At 43.7% G+C, this 27,982-nt stretch overlaps 1 protein-coding gene across 6 annotated transcripts in view; it reads left to right on the top strand.

Annotated features, from left to right (window-relative positions):
• The first annotated feature begins 669 nt into the window (after nucleotides 1–669).
• Nucleotides 670–27,982, top strand: part of pbx2 (pre-B-cell leukemia homeobox 2) — a 51,198-nt gene continuing 23,885 nt past the window's right edge. The window contains exons 1-6 of one of the 6 annotated variants that reach the window (XM_060900376.1): nucleotides 670–1,067; nucleotides 1,725–1,798; nucleotides 20,393–20,637; nucleotides 23,782–23,972; nucleotides 24,135–24,270; nucleotides 26,375–26,543. In XM_060900376.1, coding sequence (XP_060756359.1) covers nucleotides 829–1,067; nucleotides 1,725–1,798; nucleotides 20,393–20,637; nucleotides 23,782–23,972; nucleotides 24,135–24,270; nucleotides 26,375–26,543 — 1,054 coding nt within the window. In that variant the 5' untranslated portion in view covers nucleotides 670–828. The remainder of the gene's footprint in view (nucleotides 1,068–1,724; nucleotides 1,799–20,392; nucleotides 20,638–23,781; nucleotides 23,973–24,134; nucleotides 24,271–26,374; nucleotides 26,544–27,982) is intronic. The other 5 variants (XM_060900373.1, XM_060900375.1, XM_060900372.1 and 2 more) reach the window with 5 other exon arrangements.

The following is a 27,982-nucleotide window of genomic DNA, read 5'->3' as shown; positions in this document are numbered from 1 at the left end:
ATACTACTTATATCATGTCATAGCCGGAGCTCGCTGGCGCGCCGGGGGAGCTCGCTGGCGCGCTCCGGCTATGACATGATATAAGTAGTATTTATAAACTTTATTCATCAAAAGGAAAATAATATTCTATTCAATATTCTATTCTAATCACCCAAACCTGTGTATGGCGATGGGTCAGTGAACAATCCTGGTGGAAGCAGGTAAACGTCGTTCTCTAAGCCTGCTAACCTCAATTTTTGCAAATACCTCTCCCTCTGCTCGCCCTGTAAATGCCCTACGTCGCTGGATAGTGAAGGTGTTTTCTGCATCTCGCTCCTTTTTCTTTTATGTTTTTCGTTTGTCGCCTTCCTCGCATTCAAACTGATTCGAGCCGTGACGTCCAAAATGGCAGCATCACATGACTTGGTCACGTGGGTGAAATACCTCAATAGGTTGACATGTATGTTATCAGTTATTATTTTCTTTGCAATTGCAATTCAACTTGCAGTCAGCAGGGGGCTCAAAAATAACAAACCGCCTCTTTAAACTGCAGGAAGTCACTCAGAGTGAGTGTAATACAGGAAGTTATAAACAATACAACATTATTAGTAGTATTTGGCACAAAAACTTCTTTTATTGCAGTTTAATCTCACATGCTTTTATTTTTTTGCACAGTGAAAGGTGACCAGAATTGCATTTTATTGATTTGAGTAATTATTTTATTCCATGAGGTGAATCCCATCGCTAGAGGACCTCAGTGTGATGATCCACAGAAGGGTGTGTATTCTTTCTGACACACACACTCACTCACTCAGAGCTGGCTCGGTTTAGATTAATGTGACGTTCGGTATGTTGCAGCAGCAGCCTATTACAGGCAACGGGCCCAATTCAGGCCGGGGGCTCGCGTTAAACACTCACCCGGGAATGCACGCCCTGAACTCGGTTCACCCTCCGCCACAGCACCGGTCCGATGGCGACGCGGGCCTCGAGGGAACAGAAAACGGTCATGAAAACCGACGAGACATTGGGGACATTTTACAACAAATCATGACCATCACCGACCAAAGTCTAGACGAAGCCCAAGCAAAGTGAGTAGAAATTAAGTTTTAGTTTTTAATTAAACAGCTTTGGCTCTGTGCCCGAAAACAAACTTTGAGCATTAATTTAAGTTGTTAGCTTCCCAAGCTACACAGCTAACATGTTTAACAACGTCTATTAAATTTAAGCTCTCAATTCACGACACTTTTTTTAATTTCATCTCAGTTCACACGTTTAATTTATAACGTGTACAAAAGATGAAAAATATAGATTTAAAAAAAATCTGATTGACTTGGTTGTCGAGTGACTGTATTGTTTGTTTACGTTGTTGCTAACTAGCGAGCCACCTATGGTGCAAGAAACTCCTTTAAAGTTAGTAAAAAAAATTTAAATAGAATATACAGACTCTAAAAACAGCAGTAAAGAAGTTTTATTTATTTGTATATATATTCATTTTGTTGAAAGACAGTCGTGTCTGGACTGGAGCATAGGCTAATCCGGGTAGAGATAGCATTCAGGATAAGTTTTTAGCTAATATTAACAAATGACTTTAAGCTTTTGTTGCATTTTATTCATCCTAAAGCTGAAGCATGAGTGTATGTTATAATTCAAGTGATTGTATATTATTATTTATTATTATAAATAAAGTTCTCAAAAGTAAGCTAATATTGCTAGAGGTTGGCTAATACAGTTTGTTTATTTTACAGAAAACATGCCTTGAACTGTCACCGGATGAAACCGGCTTTATTCAGCGTACTTTGTGAAATTAAAGAAAAAACGGGTAAGTTTAATGATGTGAACTAAATATTGCATTACAGTAACGCAAAACTGTTTGGATTGAAACTAATTTATTTAAAAGTTTATAGTAAATTTGGAAACAGGCCACAGAGAGAGAGAGAAGGGGGGAGCGACGCCATGTTGAACAAAGCGACAATCTGAGGTTTAATGGCGCAAAGCAGATCTTTTGTCCTTTTTTTTAAATAAAAAAAAGCATTTATTCCTTGTATTTATAAATACTTAACAATTTTTTATATTTTCTGGAAATCCAAATGTTCCCTGTCACGTTTTATCCTGTAAAATGAACTGTTTATTATTGTTCTTGGTAGCTTCTATGCTAAGCTATGTAGCAGCGAGCTAACTGGATGCATGTTATTAAAAGTTTTATACACTTTTTTTTTTTTTAATGAATAAACACGGTCATAATCTTTTCAGTTATATTTGTTAAAAATCTTTAATCTGTAAAATTAACCTACATAGGACTCCTCTATAAGAGGTTAAAAACTTCTGGACTCTTTTCCATACAGGTGTCTGAAGATTGTTCCAGAACTTTCTAAACAACATAATGTAAAATTTATTAATTAAAAGGATTAAAAGTTTTCAGTATGTGCTGTTTTTGTAAGAAAAAATAAATTATAACGAAGCGAAGTGACTGGTAACGCGTCAGCGCTGGTTTATTTTTTCGTCATGAAGTGTTTTATTCCTCTTGTACCACAGATTGTTCGAATGCATTCATATGGGCGTGTAATAGAGCGGCGGCTACGATTATCGACACCTTAACGATCTTTTGGCCGTTGCGAAAGTAGAAAAGACTTTCAGTTTGTAATTAAATCGTGTATGAATAATTACTCAAACTTCCACTGGGGGGGAAAAAGTTGATTCCTGATTACTAGGCTACGTTCAGACTGCACTCTGAAACAACCCATATCCGATTTTTTTGCCCATATGCGACCTGTATCCGATTTGTTATTGACAATCTGAACGACACGGATCCGATTTTTTTCACGTGCGACCCAGGCCGCTTGGATATGTGGTCCTAATTCCGATTCATATCTGTTATTTTCACATGCGACTGCAGTCTGACCGGACAGGTCGCATTCATGCGACCTACACGTCATCAACAAGAGACAAACGTCACTATTCTGCATTGGCTAATCCCGCCTCTTTGGTGGAAAACAACAACATTTGTACAGTTTTCAGAATTTAAATAGACTTTTATAGAATTGATCAAGCTAATGGTGGATTTGGTAGGGACCTGGATGTTAAACCATCCTGTATTACAAGATTATAAGATTGTTCTGGAAATTTCCAGTAATTTGACACCTTCGGTCTCATTAGTCTGCTGCCCACATTAATCAGATTATTGTGTGAGTTCCGCCGCCACAAAAACCACATCGCCAGGTCTTGCCTCATCTCCATGCTTTACTTGCAAACTTGAAGAGTGCGCTTTTTTGTTTGTTTACTTATTACGTAGATGTGCTTATTACGTGTCAATTTGCGCATACCGGACACTTTTGGGTCGTTTTCCGTTCATATTGGAGATCGCATACAAGTCTCATGTAATTGGTAATGTGAACGGCCTAACAAAAAAATTGGATTTCACAACAAATTGGATATGGGTCGTTTCAGGTTGCAGTCTGAACGTAGTGCTAGCGTATCGGATCACGTGACACCGTTTGTCCACAATTATCAACATCCAGATGATTGTTTATTTTAAAAAAAAGATCATCGGTATGTGGTATTAAGTTCACAAAACATAGTTTATTTAAAATTAGTTTTACATAGACTTACACTACCGTTCAAAAGTTTGGGGTCACCCAGACAATTTTGTGTTTTCCATGAAAAGTCACACTTTTATTTCCCACCATAAGTTGTAAAATGAATAGAAAATATAGTCGAGACATTTTTCTGGCCATTTTGAGCATTTAATCGAGCCCACAAATGTGATGCTCCAGAAACTCAATCTGCTCAAAGGAAGGTCAGTTTTATAGCTTCTCTAAAGAGCTCAACTGTTTTCAGCTGTGCTAACATGATTGTACAAGGGTTTTCTAATCATCCATTAGCCTTCTGAGGCAATGAGCAAACACATTGTACCATTAGAACACTGGAGTGAGAGTTGCTGGAAATGGGCCTCTATACACCTATGGAGATATTGAACCAAAAACCAGACATTTGCAGCTAGAATAGTCATTTACCACATTAGCAATGTATAGAGTGGATTTCTGATTAGTTTAAAGTGATCTTCATTGAAAAGAACAGTGCTTTTCTTTCAGAAATAAGGACATTTCAAAGTGACCCCAAACTTTTGAACGGTAGTGTATATTTAGTCCAAAATATATTTTATATAAATCTGTGATGTCTGTGTTTACATAAATGAGGAAGTAATTCGAATGTTTGTAAACAAATGAACTGATATGGCATCAACGAAGCTGACTTCATGTTAAAACTGTTAATGTTATAATCATGTTGTCTGTTGTTGCCCAAATGAGGATGGGTTCCCTTTTGAGTCTGGTTCCTCTCGAGGTTTCTTCCTCATGTCGTCTGAGGGAGTTTTTCCTCGCCACCGTCACTACAGGCTTGCTCATTGGGGATAGATTAGGGATAAAATTAGCTCATGTTTTAAGTCGTTCAAATTCTGTAAAGCTGCTTTGCGACAATGTTTATCGTTAAAAGCGCTGTACAAATAAACTTGACTGATAATGTTTAACCTGTCAAATCTTTTAGTTCCACTTCCGAAGTATTTTCATAGATCACGTTTTGTTAATCATTCATTGTTGTTTGTATTAGTTTCTAGTTTTGTCGTTTACCGATAAATGTCAACAGGGAATTGATGTTGTAACCACATGAACATCCTAACAAAGGTCGCATCTCATTCCTCGAACCAAAATATAAAATGTCTACTGATATTGTAATATGTGGTAGATATTTACAACAAACTGCAAAAACAAAAATCTGAACGGAATAGAAAAATATATATATTTTTAATAATAGGAATTTAATTCTGGTCTAATTCTATTTGTTGCAGTCAGATTCCAAATCCTCCATAAACATTCTATTCTGTTATGAATCAGAAAAAAAAAATCTAAATCACAGCACTTTTATTTATTTATTTTTTTAAAGTACTTAATCCGCTTCAGCAATGTTACCCAAAGTTCGATCCATAACGGTTGTAAACGTCACTTAATTCCACAGGGTGTCAATAATGGTGGATACCGGCGAAAGTGATCACTATTATCAACACCTCACGTGATTTTCAAACGCGCGTTTTAGATACAAAATGGCGGCTGTCGAATGAAAGAGTAAGAAACAAAGTAGGTTTCGACAAGGAGATCATGAAGCATGAGTGACTTTGATGAGTAAAAACACGTCCATGATCTTCCCACCATGCTTACCTGCGACGATAACGTTGGGGTTTTCCTCAGATTGTTGATCATGCTAAAAAAATTCCATCTCAGGTAACGAGCTGCGTCATCAGACGACAAGATCAAAGGGAGAAGGGGGTCTTCCAGTTGATTAATTCACCAATAATAACTGTTGTAACTGAAACTCACCTTTGTTTTTTTATTGGTAAATCTGAAAAGGTGTTGATAACTGTAGCCGCCGCTCTAGCTGTGTAATTTGTTGGTATGGTGAAGTTTTCTGTACACAAATGTTTATTAAACATTTACGGAAGGAGTCTCAAGCGCCAGCGCTTTGCCGCAGTGAGTCGGTAATCTGTGGTTGGTTGAAGAGAGCAACTGGACTTGCTTGACGATTCTTGAAAACGTTTCGCCTCTCCTCCGAAAGGCATCCTCAGTTCTGTCTGACTACTAGGGAGTATCCAGTATTTATTCTCTCATGGATCATCATAGAATCCGAATCAGAATGCTGATGGCTGCATTGTGGGTGGCTGATAAAATGTCATAGACACCCACCTCTGCATGTTACCCAGCCTGGTTTTTAATGACATACTGTAGGTATACAGATCATGTGGGCCGAAGTCAGGTAAAGACGAGGGCTTGGTGTACTTCCGTACGTCAGTGAACAATCCTGGTGGAAGCAGGTAAACGTCGTTCTCTAAGCCTGCTAACCTCAATTTTTGCAAATACCTCTCCCTCTGCTCGCCCTGTAAATGCCCTACGTCGCTGGATAGTGAAGGTGTTTTCTGCATCTCGCTCCTTTTTCTTTTATGTTTTTTCCCTGGTATTTCCCACACGCCTGACTGCAGGTCAGGAAGATCACCCGCGCTGCAAAGCCAGAAAAAGATAGCCTGGTAACGTGTACGGATCACGTACACCAGCATTGATTTTCTGGTGATATCGCTTCTTACTCGCGTCATCTAGGCTGGATTAAATACTCGACAATGAGACTTCGTCATGATCAACAGTGTATCGCTACCGGTAGTCGCCATATTTGTGACCGTCAAAATGGCGGCATAAATATTGTCGCTATGGAAACAATGACGTAGGCTGAAATCCTCTATAACAGTGGTTCTTAACTGGAACAGTCTTGGGACCCACAATTTTCCATGGTCATTAGGTCGCGACCCAATTTTTTTAGCGTTCAAGTCAATTTAATGTAATTCTCAAAATATAACCATAATATGTAATAATAACATTATTATTATTATTATTATTATACCTGTGTTTGCATCTGCATGGCCATTATATGCTGTATAATTATAGTATCATTCGATAGCGGTATTGTCTTCAACTTATTTGCCGCTGCTTCATTGACCATCTCCCTGACCATATCCATAGCAGCAGGTAAGATGAGGTCTTCTGCTATGGTGTGAGGTTTCTTGGCCTTCGCTATCCGATGAGCTACGTGGTAAGACGCACGGAGTGCCTGCACTTATGTGGAGCATGTTGCTGTTAGCCGCATTTGCGAAGCCCTCAGTTCTTGGCGCCGTCTTTCAAAATACTCAACTGGTTTATCTTTGACCATCGGGTGTTTTGTGTCCAGGTGACGTTTCGGTTTCAACGGCTTCATGCTCTCATGTGCAAGTGTCTCACCACATACCACACAGATGGGTTTCTGTACCATTTTGTCCTCAACACAACTAAATCCATATTTCAAATATTCGGGGTCGTACCATCATTTCGACATGTCGTTCACCGCTCAAATGACTAGCACGCACGTTATGTCGCATAAACATTCTGCGTCTATGGCAACAGATGACACGGAGCTGGAATCGTCTATCAAAATAAGAGTTGTAAATTGTCGCAGAAAAAAGTTGCACTTTTTTTTAGTGAATCAATGAATTAGCATTTTTTTTACACCACAGCTCCATGACCCACCCGGGACCCCTCCGGTCGCGACCCACCAGTTAAGAAACACTGCTCTATAACACTTGAAAGAAAGATCTTCTCTATTTGCTGAAATTGCTAAGTATCATAGGTTTTTTTTCCCGCTTTAATGGGGCTAAAGTGTGGAAGACTCTTCCAAGTAGTTTGACGCCCCTTTTCCACCAAAGCAGTTCCAGGGCTGGTTCGGGGCCAGTGCTTAGTTTGGAACCGGGTTTTCTGTTTCCACTGACAAAGAACTGGCTCTGGGGCCAGAAAAACCGGTTCCAGGCTAGCACCACCTCTCTGCTGGGCCAGAGGAAAGAACCGCTTACGTCAGCGGGGGGTGGAGTTGTTAAGAACAACAACAATAACAAGACTGCGAAAGATCGCCATTTTTAAGCGACGAGAAGCAGCAGCTGTACAAACGCCAAGTCATCCATTATTGTTGTTGTTGTTGCTGCTGCTGCTGCTTCTTCCGTGTTGTTTCTGCTTCGATATTCGCGCCAAGGTTTATGCAAACGTATCGCCGTAACTGACGTATACAGCGACATAATGACGTGGCTCCGCTTAGCCCCGCAAGCTATGGAAAAGCAAACTGGTTCTCAGCTGGCTCGCAAGTTGAACGAGTTGTGAACCAGCACCGGCCCCGAACCAGCCCTGGAACTGATTTGGTGGAAAAGGGGTATGAGACAGGAAGCATCTTTCCTGAAATTCAAGAAGAGTCTCAGACTTGATTTGTATAGTTAGTGTGTTCATTGCCTCTAGTTGTTGTTTATATATTCACATTTATATACCTTTTCTTAAGTGTTTTGTAGATTTTTTTTTTAAGTTATATTACAGGCCTCCATTTAAACCAACCTTAGCTGAATTGGACCGCCTGTTGAAATACTGTTGATAAATAAATTACTGTGGTCTAAGAGGAATGAATCACTTCCTGATGCGATAGTACAGGAACATCATCATCTTGGTGGTAATAGTAATTCTGCTTCTGTCCACTGCCTTGTTGATTATTTTCCAATATCAAATTGCGCGACAGTGTAACCGAGACGTTCCCAAACGAGGGATCGTGACCTCTGCATGAGGTCGCTTGATTTACAAATGGAGTTGGAAGAGAAATGGAGAATGCAAGAGAATCTCCATCTTTGCTTCATTCAGTTATTTGACAGATCACTATTAGCCCATGTTTACATTAGACCATATCAGCGGATCATCAGATTAACGTTTTTAAAACGATTAGTGCACACAGCAACACCAATACACAATTTGCGTGCACATAGCAACGCCAATACACGGATACGCTCGGCTCCGCAGGCATCCTGCGCTCCAAATCACTCCGCCCTGAACAGCGAGTGCCCTCTGGAGGGTGCGCACTCCGGCCCTGCGCAGCTCACAGAGCGCGCGAGTGAAGTGCACAAGCAGTGATTCGGTACTGAGTCGCTGTGTGTGTGATCCCAGCGCATATCACTTACCACTTGCAAGTGGAAGGATGGCAAGCCTAAAGACAATCATAACTACACAATGGGCAGTATTTGCATCAGTATTTGCAGTATTTTCATACTTTTATACTCTTTAATGAAAGGTGATACAAGGCGGAAGTCCGCGCCGTTTTTCAGCAGTCGCGTCACATGACCAACGCCAGCGAATCAGGAAGGTGGATGTCACACTGACGTTGTCCAATGAGACGCCAGCTAGAGCTCAGCACAGCGTATCCGCGTATTCTGAATGTTTACACAGCACCAGAGCTGACACGATCTGGATTGAATACGTGGACGCTGGCGGATTCCCGTTTCCCGGCGTTTCCAGGCGGTTTAATGTAAATGGACAGTGCATCCGCGAAGAAAACGAGACAGATACGGTCTAATGTAAACGTAGCCTTCGAAATATCGAAGATAGGTTTTGTGTGCGCTGATGCTTTGTCGTGTTCAGTCAAGCTGCGTTTATAGAGAATATTACACGGTTGCACGAAGATATGAAGTTTATCTTGAAGTTGTGAATGAATAATATGGACTATCATAAAAGAGTGAAGTGAACAAGTCATAGATTTATGTGTTTGTTTTTTCCCAAACAAGAAGATAAATTTCATATCCTCGCTCCACTGTGTAATGTTCTTTTATATGATATGGACACATCCACCAAAAAACAAAAGCACAAGTTCATCAGCAGAATTTTCATTTTGACAACGTGCATCCAGTCAGTGGGAAAACACTGGGAGTGACGTCATCAGAGCGAAATATCGGGAAACGTGTCACTCAGATCCGCGATGTATTTCATACAGGGATCCCAGACGTCCGCTATTTAGCGGAATTCCGCTATTTTCTAGCGAAAAGTTTTTTTTTTTTTTTTTTTTAAATCTCTTGTATATCCATTAAAAATATGTTTAAGTAAAATGACCAGCAGAATACGTTCTGATTTGGTTTGCTTGTTTAGCGATGTTTTCGTCGGCTTCGTTTGTTCTCGTTGACATTCGGGAACACTCGGGAGTTAAATTGATGTAAATACCGCGAGCAGTGTTGCCAGATTGCGCGGTTCTCCACCCAGTTGGGGGGTTTCAAGTGCATTTTGGCGGGTTTTGAACATATTTTGGGCTGGAAAACGTCAGGAGTATCTGGCAACACTGACCGCGAGACTGTACGCGATAGAACAAGAAAACAATATGGCTGCGCCCATTTGCTAGAAAACATGTTTTAACTCCGTTCGTGCTTTTGTTTCTAATGCATTGAACTTAATTCAGAGCACTGCAGGAACATCAGAAAAGCAGAAGGAAAGATCAGAGAAACAAAAGCAGAGAAAACTGGAGGAAAGACAGAATGCACCCCAGAAAAGAGCATTAAATTCCTTTGTAGTGAAACCTTTTCAAAAAGAGAGGTTTAAATTAGTGCTGTCAAGCGATTAAAATATTTAATCGCGATTAATGTCGCGACTGTCATAGTTAACTCGCGATTAATCGCAATTTAATCGCACATTTTTGTCACATGAAAAACCATTGTAATTCTCTTATCAGCATAAAGTGAATGGGCTTGCTCACCGTTCGAACTACGGGGGTACATGGGGGATCCGAGATCCCCTGAAACAGACATGAGATCCCTGGAAAACATGATTTGGGAAATGTTTGGGGGGTCTCTAAAATATTGGCAAAATGATGTTTATAGACATAGCAATCGTGTGTAACGGGAAGCATTTGCATATCTGAAGTGAGCGCGTGATGGAGAGCCACGCTCTGAGACAAGCGCAAGCACCCCCCAAGGGAAAATAAGGGACCCCCCGAAAATATCGGCATAGTTCGAACACTGGTTGTACCAATGTTTTTTTTTGTTTGTTTTTTTTTTTTTTTTTAAATTGCAGAGCATAACGCGTTTTGTCACAGCCACTGCAAAGTGGAGCTGGAGCCGCTGATGGGAAAACGAAACCTAACCGAGCACCGTGGCTCTTCGGGGGGGGGGGCAGAGGACTCTGGCTGTGCAGGGCGTGGCATCATGTCACAGAGCGTTAATCTCGCGATAAAAAAATTATCGCCGTTAAAATTGAGTCAAGTTAACGCGTTAATAACGCGACATTTTTGACAGCACTAGTTTAAATCAAATATCTCCAGTATTTGCTGTACATATGTATATATCTAATATTACTGAATCATTGATTTCTGCTCATATTCATGATTTTCGAAAAATGAATGTGGTTTATATTAGACTAGGTTTGACATTAACTTGAAACAAACAAAATAAATAAATAAATGAGATGAACTATTGTTATAACAAAATCAGTGGAATATTTAGGCAAGTATATTCTTCAAAGCTACATTTTCGTCTAATTTTTATAATTTTTTTTTTTTGCCACTTATGTCATTGATTACAAAATATGGCATCAAATAGATACACATGATGGTTAAATTCTGTTGCTTTTCTATGTTAAATCTGTGTAAAAAATGTGTTCTATAGCATCTTTAAATGTTAAAATCTCAACAGCTTCAGGCAGCCCCCTTGACCCCTGCTGATAGTTTCTCATCTCATTATCTCTAGCCGCTTTATCCTGTTCTACAGGGTCGCAGGCAAGCTGGAGCCTATCCCAGCTGACTACGGGCGAAAGGCAGGGTACACCCTGGACAAGTCGCCAGGTCATCACAGGGCTGACACATAGACACAGACAACCATTCACACTCACATTCACACCTACGCTCAATTTAGAGCCACCAGTTAACCTAACCTGCATGTCTTTGGACTGTGGGGGAAACCGGAGCACCCGGAGGAAACCCACGCGGACACGGGGAGAACATGCAAACTCCACACAGAAAGGCCCTCGCCGGCCACGGGGCTCGAACCCGGACCTTCTTGCTGCGAGGCGACAACGCTAACCACTACACCACCGTACCGTGCCGTCCCCCTCTCAAAATTTTTGGACGAATTTCTCGAAGCTTGGCAAAAGGCCTTGTTCTATGACGGTAATACGCAGATTGCGATTTAATTTGGTTTGTGAAAATTTTCCCAGAGTTTTGACCCTTGATTAAATAACTTGTACTTTGACAGTTTCATGAGGGTGTACGTTCTTCTGAAATCACCTCCTCTTACAATTTGTGGAGGAATTTCACCAAACTTGGCAAAAGGCTTTGCTATAGGACAGTTATGCGCATATTGAAATTTTGTTTAATTTGGGCAAATGTTCCCAGAGTTATGCCCTTGATTATTAACAAACTTGCACTTTGGCAATTTCATCAAGGTGTGCTCGCTTTCTGAAATCAACTTCCATCACAGTTTTTGGAGGAATTTCATGTAATTTGGCAAAATGGTCCAAACGGGGATTATGTCGTGGCGATGTCCATCCATCCATCCATCCATCCGTCCCAGGAAGGGTGGTACACTCAATTTTTGGATGAATTTTATGAAACTTGGCAGGATTCTTTGTTATATGTCGGTAATGCGCGTATTGCAGTTTCGCTCAATTCAGACACATTTTATCAGAGTTATGGCATCGTTGCCAGCGGGGGATATTGTGCTCTCGGAGCACTCTTGTCTTTTTATTATATCGACACATTCACAAACAAGAAACGGAGCTCATCAGTGTGTTTTACATCACTGTGCATGAAAATGGATAAATATTTTCAAGTCCGATTTGGAAACCTGATGAACAGGGACGTTTTGGCTCTGACGTGTCGTCTAGCGAGCGTTGCTTTTAAATATTCTGGATGTACCTAAGAAAAGCAGTGTGTGTGTGTGGGTGGATAACAGTGGCATGTGCGTTCTTTGTTTGCATCCACGTGACAAAACAGTGTGACGTATGCATCCGCCGTCATGTTTGATGATGTACAAATCCAAAATGCCGTCTCATAGACCCCTTCGCATGTTTGTAAACAAACCGACTGTTGCTAGGATGCGCGCGCAGCCTGGACTCAGAAACAATGGCGCTGCCCATCGACCGGCATTATGAGCTGTCAGATTATGCAAAACAATTGTCGTTACAAGATGGAGAATGCTACATAAATAAGTTAACTCTAACAAGTGGACATCGCCTACCGGATCCGTATTTAATTAAAGAGTGGACGGACGATGTTAGTAAGTTCCCTGGTATACAATGGCCAGATATATACTCGTACCTTATTGACAAGACTTCAGTGTACACCCACGAAAAACTTCGTGCCTACAAGTCTTTAGACGCATATGATTATGTGCGGGCATGTACAGAACGTGTTTTACACTGAAATTGATAAACTTCTGTGCTCTGAAGTCAAAAATCTTACCAAGTCAGTGTCAAGGTCAGAAGGTTGCTATGTATGAAGCCGGTGGTATACAACAAGTTGGAAGGCTATGTTTTGACAGCCAATTGCACATGTAGCCTATGGCAGGGTAAGTAATCTCCTACAAACAAAATTGCACGCAAAGCTAAGTTAACATGCTAACAATATTCATTACATTGTGTAACTATGACCCAGCTAATCAGACAAACGCTGCCAAAGTATTTTGCTACATCAATAAACGAAGACTAGAAAGAATAAAAAGAAAAGATTTAATAAATAGCCTGATCTTACCTGTGATGAAGTGGGCGCTGCAAACCCGCGCATTTTTGATGGTGCTTTCATCCCAGTCTACACGTTTGATGGGTTGTAGTCATAGACGTCGGCGATTTTTTTTGGAATGGGTGAGATCCTGCTGGAATTCTGTACATTTTAACCCCATCACTGCTACGATTCTGACACCCGACAACACAACTAGGCATTTCTTCCAAATATTTCTTCTCGTCTCTACCGTCGCCAAAAGTCAGTCTGACCGTCGCGGAGTCTTTTTTTGAGTCCAGGCTGCGCGCGCAATTTCCTCTTGCGTATGAATGACGTTTACTGCGAAGGGGTCTATACGAACAATAACTGTGATGCATCTCCGACTTTCTCGACAGATTATGATTCTCAGAGTCCTCGAGTCAAGATTCGGAGAAAAAAGTTGAGATTTGTGGCTTTGACCTGTATATGTTAAAGCTGTCCGATGATGGAGGATTTAGCCTCGTTACCACCGGTTGAATATCTTGATATTGTGAACTGTTTTGTTTTACCAAAGAGGGAAAAAAAAAAGTGCAGAAGTAAAACGAAGTTACTGGAACGGCATCGCTAATCTCTCACCTGGCAGTGTTGGCCCACATTGTTCTCCTTGTGTATCCGAACTCCAAGGTTTGTGCTGCTTCTAATCTGGCTTTCTCGGCAGATTTTTCAGTTTCCGTCTTGATCCTAATGATCGTGTCCTAATTTGAGTCTTGGTGCCCAATCTGGGCTTGTTTTACCGCGTAGGTTTGCCAGTGACAGACATGCCCCTTTTCCACCAAAGCAGTTCCAGGGCTGGTTCGGGGCCAGTGCTCAATTTGGAACCAGGTTTTCTGTTTCCACTGAACAAAGAACTGGCTCTGGGGCCAGAAAAACCGGTTCCAGACTAGCACCAACTCTCTGCTGGGCCAGAGGAAAGAACCGCTTACGTCAGCGGGGGGCGGAGTTGTTAAGACCAACAACAATAACAAGACCGCGAAAGATCGCCATTTTTAAGCGATGAGAAGCAGCAGCTGTACAAACGCCAAGTCATCCATTATTATTATTGTTGTTGTTGTTGTTGTTGCTGCTGCTGCTTCTTCCGTGTTGTTTTTGCTTCGATATTCGCGCCAAGGTTTATGCAAACGTAGCGACGTAACTGACGTATATAGCGACGTAATGACGTGGCTTCCCTTAGCACCGTGAGCGATGGAAAAGCAAACTGGTTCTCAGCTGGCTCACAAGTTGAACGAGTTGTGAACCAGCACCAGCACCGGCCCCGAACCAGCCCTGGAACTGACTTGGTGGAAAAGGGGTAACAGAGAGCGCTCACGCTGAAGTTCAATTTAATCAGCCGAAAACAGCTTTAATTAGCAATGAGCTCTCGTCAGATATAACGCAGTCACCACACACATGGGTGTAATGAGCTTTTTCCTCAGTTAAATCCTTACGGGGAGCGTCGTGGCTCAGGTGGATAAGGCGCCATACCATAAATCCGGGGACCCGGGTTCGATTCCGACCCGAGGTCATTTCCCGATCCCTCCCCGTCTCTCTCTCTCTCTCTCCCACTCATTTCCTGTCTCTACACTGTCCTATCCAATAAAGGTGAAAAAGTCCCCCCCCCCCCCCAAAAAAAAAAAGTTAAATCCTTACGATGGATGTTTTTGAACCGTAGCGTATACACGGCGTTCTCTAAACAGTCCTTCATCTGTTTTGTCACCGTTTTTATTTTGGGAATTCTTTCTGAAGAACCATTTCTCTTTGTCACGAGTAGCATCATTACCGCGATTATTTCCCGCACACCAAGCAGGCATTGTCTTTCTTCAAAGGCAGTGAAATGAAAAGAAAATCACGAAGCATTGCAGCAGCTCACACATGAAGCGCCGCTATCTTGGTGGTGTTCATCATCCAGCATGGTGGACTTCCGGTTTGGAAAATCAGCATGATGTCACGCGCGTACACACAATTGCTGCTGCTTCTTCATATGCATGTAAAGTCTAGACCAGGCTGCTTTGCGTCGGGCCGTATAACACCACCTCAGCGTGAGTTTTCATATAGCGCAGCATAACACAACATATCCTATTAGACTGTTAAATCAGTACATGGAATGTTCTTTTGGTTTTTAGTCACTTATGTTGCATGAATGCAGTGGTCTCAAGGTTTTGGGGAATAAAAGGGTACGAGGCAGAGAATGGGAGGGTACAATTTAAAAAAAAAAGGCTGAAGCCCTTCACCGTGAACCATAGGTGAGAAAAATGGAAAACTGGGGTTACCTGAGACAGTTTCAAGGCGTTCGGGGAGGAATTTCCATCTCGTCTCATCTCATTATCTGTAGCCGCTTTATCCTGTTCTACAGGGTCGCAGGCAAGCTGGAGCCTATCCCAGCTGACTACGGGCGAAAGGCGGGGTACACCCTGGACAAGTCGCCAGGTCATCACAGGGCTGACACATAGACACAGACAACCATTCACACTCACATTCACACCTACGCTCAATTTAGAGTCACCAGTTAACCTAACCTGCATGTCTTTGGACTGTGGGGGAAACCGGAGCACCCGGAGGAAACCCACGCGGACACGGGGAGAACATGCAAACTCCGCACAGAAAGGCCCTCGCCGGCCACGGGGCTCGAACCCGGACCTTCTTGCTGTGAGGCGACAGCGCTAACCACTACACCACCGTGCCGCCCTGGAGGAATTTCCAATTTATTGTAAACACAAAAATAGTCTGAAGTGATGGTAATCAAGAGTAAAAAATTTTAATGGAACTGCCATATAGTAATGAATCAACAAGAAATTTGACAATACAAAACTTTACACAGTCAAGCCGGAAAGTCTTCACACCCCTTTCACCTTCTCCATGTTTTATTACGTTACAGACTTGTTCTGCAATAGATCGAGTTCATTTTTTTGTCACAAAATTCGACACAAAATAGCGGAAGTAGGTTTTTAGAAAATCATCTTTTGGCTGCTCCCGATTAGGGGTCGCCACAGCGGATCTTTCATCTCCATTGCTCCCTGTCTTCAGCATCCTTCTCTACCACACCTGCCACTTTCATGTCCTCTCTCACCACATCCATGTATCTCCTCTTTGGCCTTCATCGTTTTCGTGTGCCTGGCAGCTCCATCCTCAACATTCTCCTTCCAACATGCTCTGCATCTCTTCTCTGGATGTGCCCATACCATCTCAGTCTCATCTCTCTTAGCTTAATTCCCAAGCTCTCCACATGTGCTGTCCCTCTGATGTGCTCGTTCCTTATCCTGTCCAACCTCCCATCGCAAACCTTAACATCCTCAACTCCGCCACCGCCAACTTTGCCTCCTGTCTCTTCGTTAAGGGTACGGTCTCCAATCCATACATCACAGCTGGTCTCACTACTGTCTTATACATCTTACCTTTCACTTTTGCTGGGACTTTCCTATCACAAATGACTCCCGAAATCCTTCTCCAACTGCTCCACCCTGCCTGCACTCGCTTTCTCACCTCACTATCGCAGCCCCCATTTTCCTGCACAGTTGACCCCAGGTACCTGAAAATAGTAAATATGCAATTTTATTTTACTGACAAAGATGGGTTATTTAGGGGTTGCATATCTGTACACACCCTTAGCCTAATACTTGGTTGATGCACCTTTGGCAGCAATTACAGCTTCAAGGCATCTTGGGAAAGAAGCTTAGCACACTTGTTTCTGGACATTTTTGCCCATTCCTCTTAGCATATCCTTGCAAGCTCCGTCAGGTTGGATAGGGATCATCGGTACGCAGCCATTTTCAGCTCCTTCCACAGATGTTCAACTGGATTCAGGTCTGGGTTCTGGCTGGGCCACTCAAGGACGTTCACAGACTTTCTCCAAAGCCACTCCTTTGTTCTTTTGGCTGTGTGCTTCGGGTCGTTATCATGTTGGAAGGTAAACCTTCGCCCCAGTCTGAGGTCCAGAGCGCTCTGGAACAGGTTTTCTTCAAGGATCTCTGTGTACTTGGCTGCATTTATCTTTCCCTCTATCAGGACTAGTTGCCCCATTCCTGCTGCTGAAAAACATCCCCACATCATGATGCTACCACCGCCATGCTTCACTGTAGGGATGGCATTGACCAGGTGATGAGCGGTGCCTGGTTTCCTCCAGACATGACGCTTGGCATTCAGGCCAAAAAGTTCAATTTTGGTTTCATCAGACCAGAGAATCTGGTTTCTCATGGTTTGAGTCTCCTCTCGGTGCCTTTTGGCAAACTCCAAGCGGGCTGTCATCTTCCTTTTACTAAGGAGTGGCTTCCATCTGGCCACTCTACCGTAAAGGCCTGATTTGTGGAGTGCTGCCTGGATGGTTGATCTTCTGAACGGTTCTCTCATCTCCACAAGGATACACTAGCGCTCTGTCAGAGTGACCTTCGGGTTCTTGCTCACCTCCCTGGCCAAGGCCCGTCTTCCCCGATCACTCAGTTTGGCCAGGCAGCCAGGTCTAGGAAGGTTCTTGGTGGTTCCAGACTTCTTTAATTTACGAATAATTGTGGCCACTGTGCTGTTTGGGACCTGTAAAGCTGCAGCAATTTTTCTGTACCCTTCTCCAGATCTATGCCTTGACACAATCCTCTTTCTGAGGTCTGCAGATAATTCCTTTGACCCCAGGGCTTGGAGTTTGCTCTGACATGCACGGTCAACTGTGGGACCTTTTTATATAGGCAGGTGTTTGTTGGCAATCCCCAAGCATGTCCAATCAATTGAATTTACCACAGCTGGACTCCAATAAAGTTGGAGAAACATCTCAAGTAGCATCAGTGGAAACAAAATGCACCTCAGCTCACTTTGGGGTGTCATATCAAAGGGTGTGCACACTTATATTTTACATTTTGATTTTTAATAAATTGGCACAAATATCTAAAAAAAAAAAAAACTGCTTTCACTTTATCATTATGGGCTATTTTGTGACAAAAAATGAACTCAATCTATTGTAGAATAAGTCCGTAACGTAATAAAACGTGGAGAAGGTGAAAGGGGTGTGCAGACTTTCCGGCTTGACTGTATATTTTTGATGTTTACAAAATCAAGTAAGTTACAATAACTCGATTTTGGAAACATCAAAAATGTTTTGTATCGTCAAATTTCTTTTTGATTCATTATTCAATTTCTGAACAAGCTGAATATCGGTCGAATCCTAAAGCTTCTACAGCAGTGTCTGTAGTGAGATCAGGTACTGAACTTGATTCAGGTTTTAACATGTTCTGCGTATATATTTATAATTTTAACGATTACCGTTAACATTAACTGCATGACAGATCTCAAGTCTCGATATGTGACTCCCCTACAAGGACACATCGCATTCTGTCGCAAGCCAAAATGTAAACGATGTGAGCGTGCCGAGTGGGCGGGTTTGACCCAAAACAGGCCGTATACAATAATGGGATAGCGATCGATATTTATTTATTTATTTATTTATTTAATAAATATTTAGCCGACCAGCATTTATACATGGACCCGTACACAGACGTATTTCACCCGGTAATCATAGTGACGGCTAAAATTACAGACTTGCCCGTGTGGTTCGAGGCCTTTTTGAAAACCAGGCATCTAACGTACCGCTCCACTTCTTAGGGCCTCTGCATGCTCTTGCGACAAGGCTTTCGGAGATAGCTTTTCGCAGACAGTTGTAATTTATCATTGAGCGCAGAGTAATAGGTGTGCGCGATGTTATTCACCGCCACAACGCAAGGGGGCGTGAAATCGCTAGGAGTAGTTGGTGGGTGTGGTTAGTGGAGTGTTTATCCTCCGGTTACTTATAATGACTAGAACTGGAGTCGTATAGATGTCCGTACTTCCTCGATCAACCGCTCTTCGTGCTGCTCCATCTTCGCTCGTGTTTTTAAAAATGGCGGTCGTGAAAACAAACCAAACCGGGAAAGTAGGGAAGCAGAAGTGCGTGTACAGCGGATGTAGAGTGGACCAATCGGAGCCCTCTTGTCTGCGAGGCTTCTGCGGTGGTCACAATTTTTGGGAGGTGCGTGCAGAGCGTCTGCGAGGGGGGGGGGCTACGCAGACACCATCTGCGAGGACTGGGTTGTCAGCATAAATTGTCCTTTAGTCACCATTTCTAGCCACGTGGTAGCGCGGGTCAATCGCAGTACACAAAACATTGTAAACACCTCGTCAGCCAATCAGATTACATCTTAGCTATAGCACACGGCAGCACAATGGCTGCTTCTGTTTCCTACGGACATGTTAGTATCCGGCCATTATTTAGTTGAATAAAACTGTTTCACATCGCACGCTGCTCGGTTTTGTACAGATATGTAAAATAGACGGCGGCAAAGCCGACTACAGACGGCAGTTTGCCGCTGCCACAGCTGACCAGCTACTTTTGAGACCTCTGCGAATGTATGATACTGACACGCGTGACTTTGGGTTGCGGAAAATTTCATGTCCGTTTGCTGTTGTTTTGGCCAAAAAAACTTTCCTGTAGTATTTTTATATTTATATGAATTCATGGCTCATGACCAGTTTGACTTCAGGGCTGTTCATTTTCCAAGGGCGGCTTGTTCTGAAAACACTTAAAGGGGAACTGAAGTCATTTTTAAACTCGCTTTATTTCTTAATTAACGTGTTATTCAATTACGTTTTCGGTTTTAGTAACCTTATATCGTGATTCGTATTGGCAACTAATTGCAATTAAATATTAGACTTATCGGCCTATTCGGTTTTTAGCCGTGTTGAATTTAGTTCATTTGGTCCACGGCAGGTGTCGCTTATCCGTGCCATCTTCACGAGACTTCGAAACGTGAAGTGTCAGCCAGGTGTCAGTGCCACCATTTTGAAAACTGTTTTCCGAATGAAATATTGCACAAAAACGAGTTTAAATGACGATTACTGCCGACTTTTTTTTTTTTTTTTTCAAACAAACACATCTTCCGGGTTGATTACATCAGCATTCGAAAGAGAGCACGCACGGGTTTTGGCAGATGTCTGTCACTTTGATTTCCGCTATACGTTTTACTTCCGTCCTACGATGTCTCGCGCAGGTCTCAACGAAACTCGTTTACGGCCATCGCTTTGACATACGGACTGATGTATATTACAGAGCATATTTCAAACGCTCATAAATTGCTATAGCAGCGACAAAATAGCGATCAGAAATGCATTCCGATATTTAATAAAATGAGAAATAGAATTTTGATGATAAATTTGCCTTCAGTTCTCCTTTAAAAGCTTAGGTTTTGTCGATTTACTGCTGTGATGTAGTTCATAATCGAAGGGCGCATAGAGAGGTCAGTGATGTATAGGAATATGATGTGTGTTTGTGAAATAGTCACACGGCTGTATACCTAAACGATGATCTTCACGGTCTCGTCAGGTCTGTCCATGCGAAACACGCAGGAAGAGGAGCCGCCGGACCCGCAGCTCGTCCGACTGGACAACATGCTCCTGGCTGAGGGCGTGGCCGGCCCAGAGAAAGGAGGCGGGGCCGCCGCGGCTGTCTCTGCGGCGACCAGCTCGGGTGGTATGTCTCCGGACAGCTCGCTGGAGCACTCTGACTACAAACAAAAGCTGAGCCAGATTCGTACGATTTACCACACCGAGCTGGAGAAATACGAGCAGGTCAGTGGAAAGAGAGAGGGAGAAAGTGAGTCAGTCAGTCACAAGGGCTATGTTTAGTCTCCACACTCAAATCATAACCTGATCTGAAACCAGAGATTATTAAACCTGTTTACGATTCATCTACCCTTCCTGTTGTTGTGAAAAGAAAGAGAAGGATCTTAGACAAGTCGTATCACGTTCGTAATACTTGACCTTTCCATAAAACAGAATTACATTTGTGTTTACGGCTCAGGTTACGGTACGAGTATAGCCTTTGAATCAACGTCAAAAGCCTCGTTTAGACTCCACGCTCTGATGAAACCCGAAGACTAATGAGATGAGAACAGGCTCAATATTATCTTGAGGCCAGATCGTTTAGTCTCGTTGTCGATATAAATACAGAGAGTCGGAGAAATATCGTGCCTCCAGCTACACAAGACGGCGGAGAAGCTTCAGTAGGCGTGTTGAGTGTCGGACGATCAACCGTGGATCAAAACAAGCACAGCTTAACTTGGTTCAGTATTCATGTGTGGATTTCTTGGATTTTTGCAGCGGCCTCGTCAACGACGTGCAGCAAAACACGCGTTTCTCATCATTATTGACGTACAGGTTTTACTCGTCCTCCAGACATATTGCTTGATCTGCGGTTTGCAGAGGAGGCCTGTCAGGATTTTGAGCTCACGGGTCATTCCGGTCAATAATATGCTCACACGGGGGAAAATTAACTTTCATCTCATAGCTGCGATGCTGGAGACGGCATTGATCCGAGATCAGACGCAGTAATCCGTCATCTTGATTTGAAAAGCAGAAATTGATCCCTCAGATTATTGTTGACTCTAGGTTTAAAAAAAACACAATTTTAAAGTACCGCTCCCATTTTATGTTCCTGAACCTTTAGAGGAACTAAAATGTTGCCCACCTTTCTAAATAAAAGCTGCAGGGCGTGATGGGAACCGTGACCACGATGGAAAATAACAGGAATAGAAAGAGGCGGAGTTACTGTTATTTCCCAAAAGTTGGTCATTTTCTTATAACTGAACGTCCTGGAGTGTTTGATGCTCGTTATGGCGGCAGTTCGCTAATTAATTAGAATTTGTTTTAATTTATGAAGAGTAGTGATGGATTTTTTTTTTTTTAATCCATTTATAGTTGTGGATTGTCTGTGAATCAAGTTAGTTCCTGTTATCATCTCTCTCTCCCTCCCCCATGCAGCTCTTCACCCCTCTCCCTCCCCCATGCAGCTCTTCACCCCTCTCTCTCCCCCATGCAGCTCTTCACCTCTCTCTCTCCCCATGCAGCTCTTCACCTCTCTCTCCCCCATGCAGCTCTTCACCTCTCTCTCCCACACGCAGCTCTTCACCTCTCTTTCTCCCCCACATGCAGCTCTTCACCCCTCTCTCTCCCCCCCACGCAGCTCTTCACCCCCTCTCTCCCCCCCCACACGCAGCTCTTCACCCCCTCTCTCCCCCCACACACGCAGCTCTTCACCTCTCTCTCCCCCCCCACACGCAGCTCTTCACCTCTCTCTCCCCCCCACACGCAGCTCTTCACCTCTCTCTCCCCCCCACACGCAGCTCTTCACCTCTCCCCCCCCCCACACGCAGCTCTTCACCTCTCTCCCCCCCCACACGCAGCTCTTCACCTCTCTCCCCCCCCCCACACGCAGCTCTTCACCTCTCTCTCCCCCCCACACGCAGCTCTTAACCTCTCCCCCCCCCACACGCAGCTCTTCACCTCTCTCCCCCCCCCACACGCAGCTCTTCACCTCTCTCTCCCCCCCCCACACGCAGCTCTTCACCTCTCTCTCCCCCCCCACACGCAGCTCTTCACCTCTCTCTCCCCCCCACACGCAGCTCTTCACCTCTCTCTCCCCCCCACACGCAGCTCTTCACCTCTTTCTCCCCCCCCACACGCAGCTCTTCACCTCTTTCTCCCCCCACACACGCAGCTCTTCACCTCTCTCTCCCCCCCACACGCAGCACTTCACCCCTCTCTCCCCCCCACACGCAGCACTTCACCCCTCTCTCTCCCCCCACACGCAGCTCTTCACCTCTCTCTCTCTCCCCCCCACACGCAGCCCTTCACCTCTCTCTCCCCCCCACACGCAGCCCTTCACCTCTCTCTCCCCCCCACACGCAGCTCTTCACCTCTCTCTCTCTCCCCCCCACACGCAGCTCTTCACCTCTCTCTCTCCCCCCCACACGCAGCTCTTCACCTCTCTCTCTCCCCCCCACACGCAGCTCTTCACCTCTCTCTCCCCCCCACACGCAGCTCTTCACCTCTCTCTCCCCCCCACACGCAGCTCTTCACCTCTCTCTCCCCCCCCACACGCAGCTCTTCACCTCTCTCTCCCCCCCACACGCAGCTCTTCACCTCTCTCTCCCCCCCACACGCAGCTCTTCACCTCTCTCTCCCCCCCACACGCAGCTCTTCACCTCTCTCCCCCCCACACGCAGCTCTTCACCTCTCTCTCCCCCCCCACACGCAGCTCTTCACCTCTCTCTCTCCCCCCCCACACGCAGCTCTTCACCTCTCTCTCTCCCCCCCACACGCAGCTCTTCACCTCTCTCTCTCCCCCCCACACGCAGCTCTTCACCTCTCTCTCTCCCCCCCCACACGCAGCTCTTCACCTCTCTCTCTCTCCCCCCCACACGCAGCTCTTCACCTCTCTCTCCCCCCACACACACGCAGCTCTTCACACCTCTCTCTCCCCCCCCCCACACATGCAGCTCTTCACCCCTCTCCCCCCCCCCCACACGCAGCTCTTCACCTCTCTCTCTCCCCCCCCCACATGCAGCTCTTCACCCCTCTCTCTCTCCCCCCCACACGCAGCTCTTCACCTCTCTCTCCCCCCACACACACGCAGCTCTTCACACCTCTCTCTCCCCCCCCCCCCACACATGCAGCTCTTCACCCCTCTCTCCCCCCCCCACACACGCAGCTCTTTGTGTTTTTCTCGTGGTGAATGTGTGAGTGAGTGCAGACTTTCCCATGCTGGAAAATGTAAACTTTGCTCTGAAACTGGAGACTCCTTCCAAAAATGCAAAATAAACCATGTCTCCTTACAGAAAATATCTCCTCCATAAGCTACATGGTGAAATGTGCTTGATTTAAGAACATCGTATGTGTGAGATTGTTCCACTGGTGTCATTCCTTGTGTTGCAGGCGTGCAGTGAGTTCACAACTCACGTGATGAACCTGCTGCGTGAACAGTCACGTACGCGGCCCGTGTCCCCACGCGAGATCGAGCGCATGGTGGCCATCATTCACCGCAAGTTCAGCTCCATCCAGACGCAGCTCAAACAGAGCACGTGCGAGGCCGTCATGATCCTCCGCTCCCGTTTCCTGGACGCCAGGTGCGTGCGTGCGTGCGTGTGTGTCTGTGTGCACAGTGTCCATGTTTACACTTGTAAATATTTGGACTTGATGATAAGCTGATGACTCGAGCCTGGTTTGTTACTGGAGAATATTAGCATGATTTAATAAAGTGACGGTTGAACTCGCGACGTGTCTGTCAGGCGCAAGAGACGCAACTTCAGCAAGCAGGCCACAGAGGTGCTGAACGAGTACTTCTACTCCCACCTGTCGAACCCTTATCCCAGCGAGGAGGCCAAAGAGGAGCTCGCCAAACAGTGCGGGATCACCGTGTCTCAGGTAACGCCGAGCTTGAATTCGCAGCTTTGAGCGCTTCTTGGGTGAAAAATTCTCACACAGTGCTCCTTTACTTCAGTCATGGGCTAAAACTGAAAAATATACTAATCTAATACAACCCCAATTCCAAAAAAGTTGGGACAAAGTACAAATTGTAAATAAAAACGGAATGCAATGATGTGGAAGTTTCAAAATTCCATATTTTATTCAGAATAGAACATAGATGACATATCAAATGTTTAAACTGAGAAAATGTATCATTTAAAGAGAAAAATTAGGTGATTTTAAATTTCATGACAACAACACATCTCAAAAAAGTTGGGACAAGGCCATGTTTACCACTGTGAGACATCCCCTTTTCTCTTTACAACAGTCTGTAAACGTCTGGGGACTGAGGAGACAAGTTGCTCAAGTTTAGGGATAGGAATGTTAACCCATTCTTGTCTAATGTAGGATTCTAGTTGCTCAACTGTCTTAGGTCTTTTTTGTCGTATCTTCCGTTTTATGATGCGCCAAATGTTTTCTATGGGTGAAAGATCTGGACTGCAGGCTGGCCAGTTCAGTACCCGGACCCTTCTTCTACGCAGCCATGATGCTGTAATTGATGCAGTATGTGGTTTGGCATTGTCATGTTGGAAAATGCAAGGTCTTCCCTGAAAGAGACGTCGTCTGGATGGGAGCATATGTTGCTCTAGAACCTGGATATACCTTTCAGCATTGATGGTGTCTTTCCAGATGTGTAAGCTGCCCATGCCACATGCACTAATGCAACCCCATACCATCAGAGATGCAGGCTTCTGAACTGAGCGCTGATAACTTGGGTCATCCTTCTCCTCTTTAGTCCGAATGACACGGCGTCCCTGATTTCCATAAAGAACTTCAAATTTTGATTCGTCTGACCACAGAACAGTTTTCCACTTTGCCACAGTCCTTTTTAAATGAGCCTTGGCCCAGAGAAGATGTCTGCGCTTCTGGATCATGTTTAGATACGGCTTCTTCTTTGAACTATAGAGTTTTAGCTGGCAACGGCGGATGGCACGGTGAATTGTGTTCACAGATAATGTTCTCTGGAAATATTCCTGAGCCCATTTTGTGATTTCCAATACAGAAGCATGCCTGTATGTGATGCAGTGCCGTCTAAGGGCCCGAAGATCACGGGCACCCAGTATGGTTTTCCGGCCTTGACCCTTACGCACAGAGATTCTTCCAGATTCTCTGAATCTTTTGATGATATTATGCACTGTAGATGATATGTTCAAACTCTTTGCAATTTTACACTGTCGAACTCCTTTCTGATATTGCTCCACTATTTGTCAGCGCAGAATTAGGGGGATTGGTGATCCTCTTCCCATCTTTACTTCTGAGAGCCGCTGCCACTCCAAGATGCTCTTTTTATACCCAGTCATGTTAATGACCTATTGCCAATTGACCGAATGAGTTGCAATTTGGTCCTCCAGCTGTTCCTTTTTTGTACCTTTAACTTTTCCAGCCTCTTATTGCCCCTGTCCCAACTTTTTTGAGATGTGTTGCTGTCATGAAATTTCAAATGAGCCAATATTTGGCATGAAATTTCAAAATGTCTCTCTTTCGACATTTGATATGTTGTCTATGTTCTATTGTGAATACAATATCAGTTTTTGAGATTTGTAAATTATTGCATTCCGTTTTTATTTACAATTTGTACTTTGTCCCAACTTTTTTGGAATCGGGGTTGTAAATAGCATGACCAAATAGAAACGCTACATCGGGTAACTTCGCTAACGTGTCTTAATTAACGATGTGGTTTAAAACGGAGCCGAGAGTCGAGGCTGAGCTTCTCTTGGTAACAGAACAGCAAACAAAGCATGGCTTTGTTTGTCACTGTCAGACCTTTGCTAAAAGGCGGGGGGAGACGGGACAGGATATTTTGATGACTGTTTTCGGATGTATCCATGGTGAAGGTGGAATACAATGTTAAGAACTGCTCTGTTTCCACTACACTTTCTTTAAATGCAAACTCAATTTGAGAATTAGCACTATTGATACACAGATAAGATCAGGATCATATCTTGTTCCGTCTTTGTGTCAGCCGGTTGATTGATTTGATTTGATTTTTGCTGGCATTCAGTTTCACGTTGGCTCCGTGTTGGAACAGGTGTCCAACTGGTTTGGCAACAAGAGGATCCGCTACAAGAAAAACATCGGCAAGTTCCAGGAAGAGGCCAACCTTTACGCCATGAAGACGGCCATGGGGGCGGCACAGAGAGAGGGGTCGCCCCAAACCCCCAACTCCACTGGTATGTTCACAGCACAGACCAACAAACGCTCGGGATTTATCTGAGGATGCTCGCTTCCTCGAATAGGCAGTAACGCCTTTATTAAATTCTGCAGTTTTTTTTCTTTATCTTCAATAGTTTTTATTACCGATTATATTTTTATACAGTATTTATTTATATAGTTTTTTTATATTGCATTTTTATATAATTATATAGATTTGATTAGATTTTCTGGATGAAGAGCCAAAATTGTATTTGGAAAGCTGGAAATAAACCTATTATTATTATTATTATTATTATTATTACTGTGAAACATGATTTTTAAACTCTGAACGTAACGAGGTCCGTTCTTTTGAAGGACAAGTTCAGCAAAAGATTAAGAAAACAACTTTAGTTTTGCACTGGAGCTAACAAAGTCATGGATGGACGTCTGTCTCGCTGACTTTTCCGCAAATACATGCTCAAATCTTCATGTACATGCTTTAAAGGGGAACTGAAGGCAAAATTTTTTATTATCAAAACTCTCTCTCATTGTATTAAATATCGGAATGCATTTCTGATTGCTGTTTTGTCGCTGCTATAGCAAGTTATGAGCGTTTTAAATATGCTCTGTAATATATATCAGTCCATATGTCAAGGCAATGGCCGTAAACGAGATTCGTTGAGACCTGTGCGAGACATCGTAGGACGGAAGTATATTATATATATCTTCTAAGTATCTGCGTGACATTGAATCTATGTTAAATTCTGATCTTTCTCGAGTTTGTTCTTGGCTTGAGTCTAATCAACTTACTCTTGGCGTTTAAGAAATCTACAGTGGTGCTTGAAAGTTTGTGAACCCTTTAGAATTTTCTATATTCCTGCATAAATATGACCTAAAACATCATCAGATTTTCACACAAGTCCTAAAAGTAGATAAAGAGAACCCAGTTAAACAAATGCGACAAAAATATTATACTTGTTCATTTATTTATTGAGGAAAATGATCCAATATTACATATCTGTGAGTGGCAAAAGTATGTGAACCTCTAGGATTAGCAGTTAATTTGAAGGTGAAATTAGAGTCAGGTGTTTTCAATCAACGGGATGACAATCAGGTGTGAGTGGGCACTCTGTTTTATTTAAAGAACAGGGATCTATCAAAGTCTGATCTTCACAACACATGTTTGTGGAAGTGTATCATGGCACGAACAAAGGAGATTTCTGAGGAGCTCAGACAAAGTGTTGTTGATGCTCATCAGGCTGGAAAAGGTTACAAAACCATCTCTGAAGAGTTTGGACTCCACCAATCCACAGTCAGACAGATTGTGTACAAATGGAGGAAATTCAAGACCATTGTTACCAGGAGTGGTCGACCAACAAATCACTCCAAGAGCAAGGCGTGTAATAGTTGGCGAGGTCACAAAGGACCCCAGGGTAACTTCTAAGCAATTGAAGGCCTCTCTCACATTGGCTAATGT

This window comes from Neoarius graeffei, chromosome 19 (genome assembly GCF_027579695.1).
Source record: "Neoarius graeffei isolate fNeoGra1 chromosome 19, fNeoGra1.pri, whole genome shotgun sequence".
Taxonomy (NCBI): domain Eukaryota; kingdom Metazoa; phylum Chordata; class Actinopteri; order Siluriformes; family Ariidae; genus Neoarius; species Neoarius graeffei.
The sequence above is the reverse complement of the archived record's forward strand: the minus strand, read 5'-3'. Positions and strand labels throughout refer to the sequence as shown.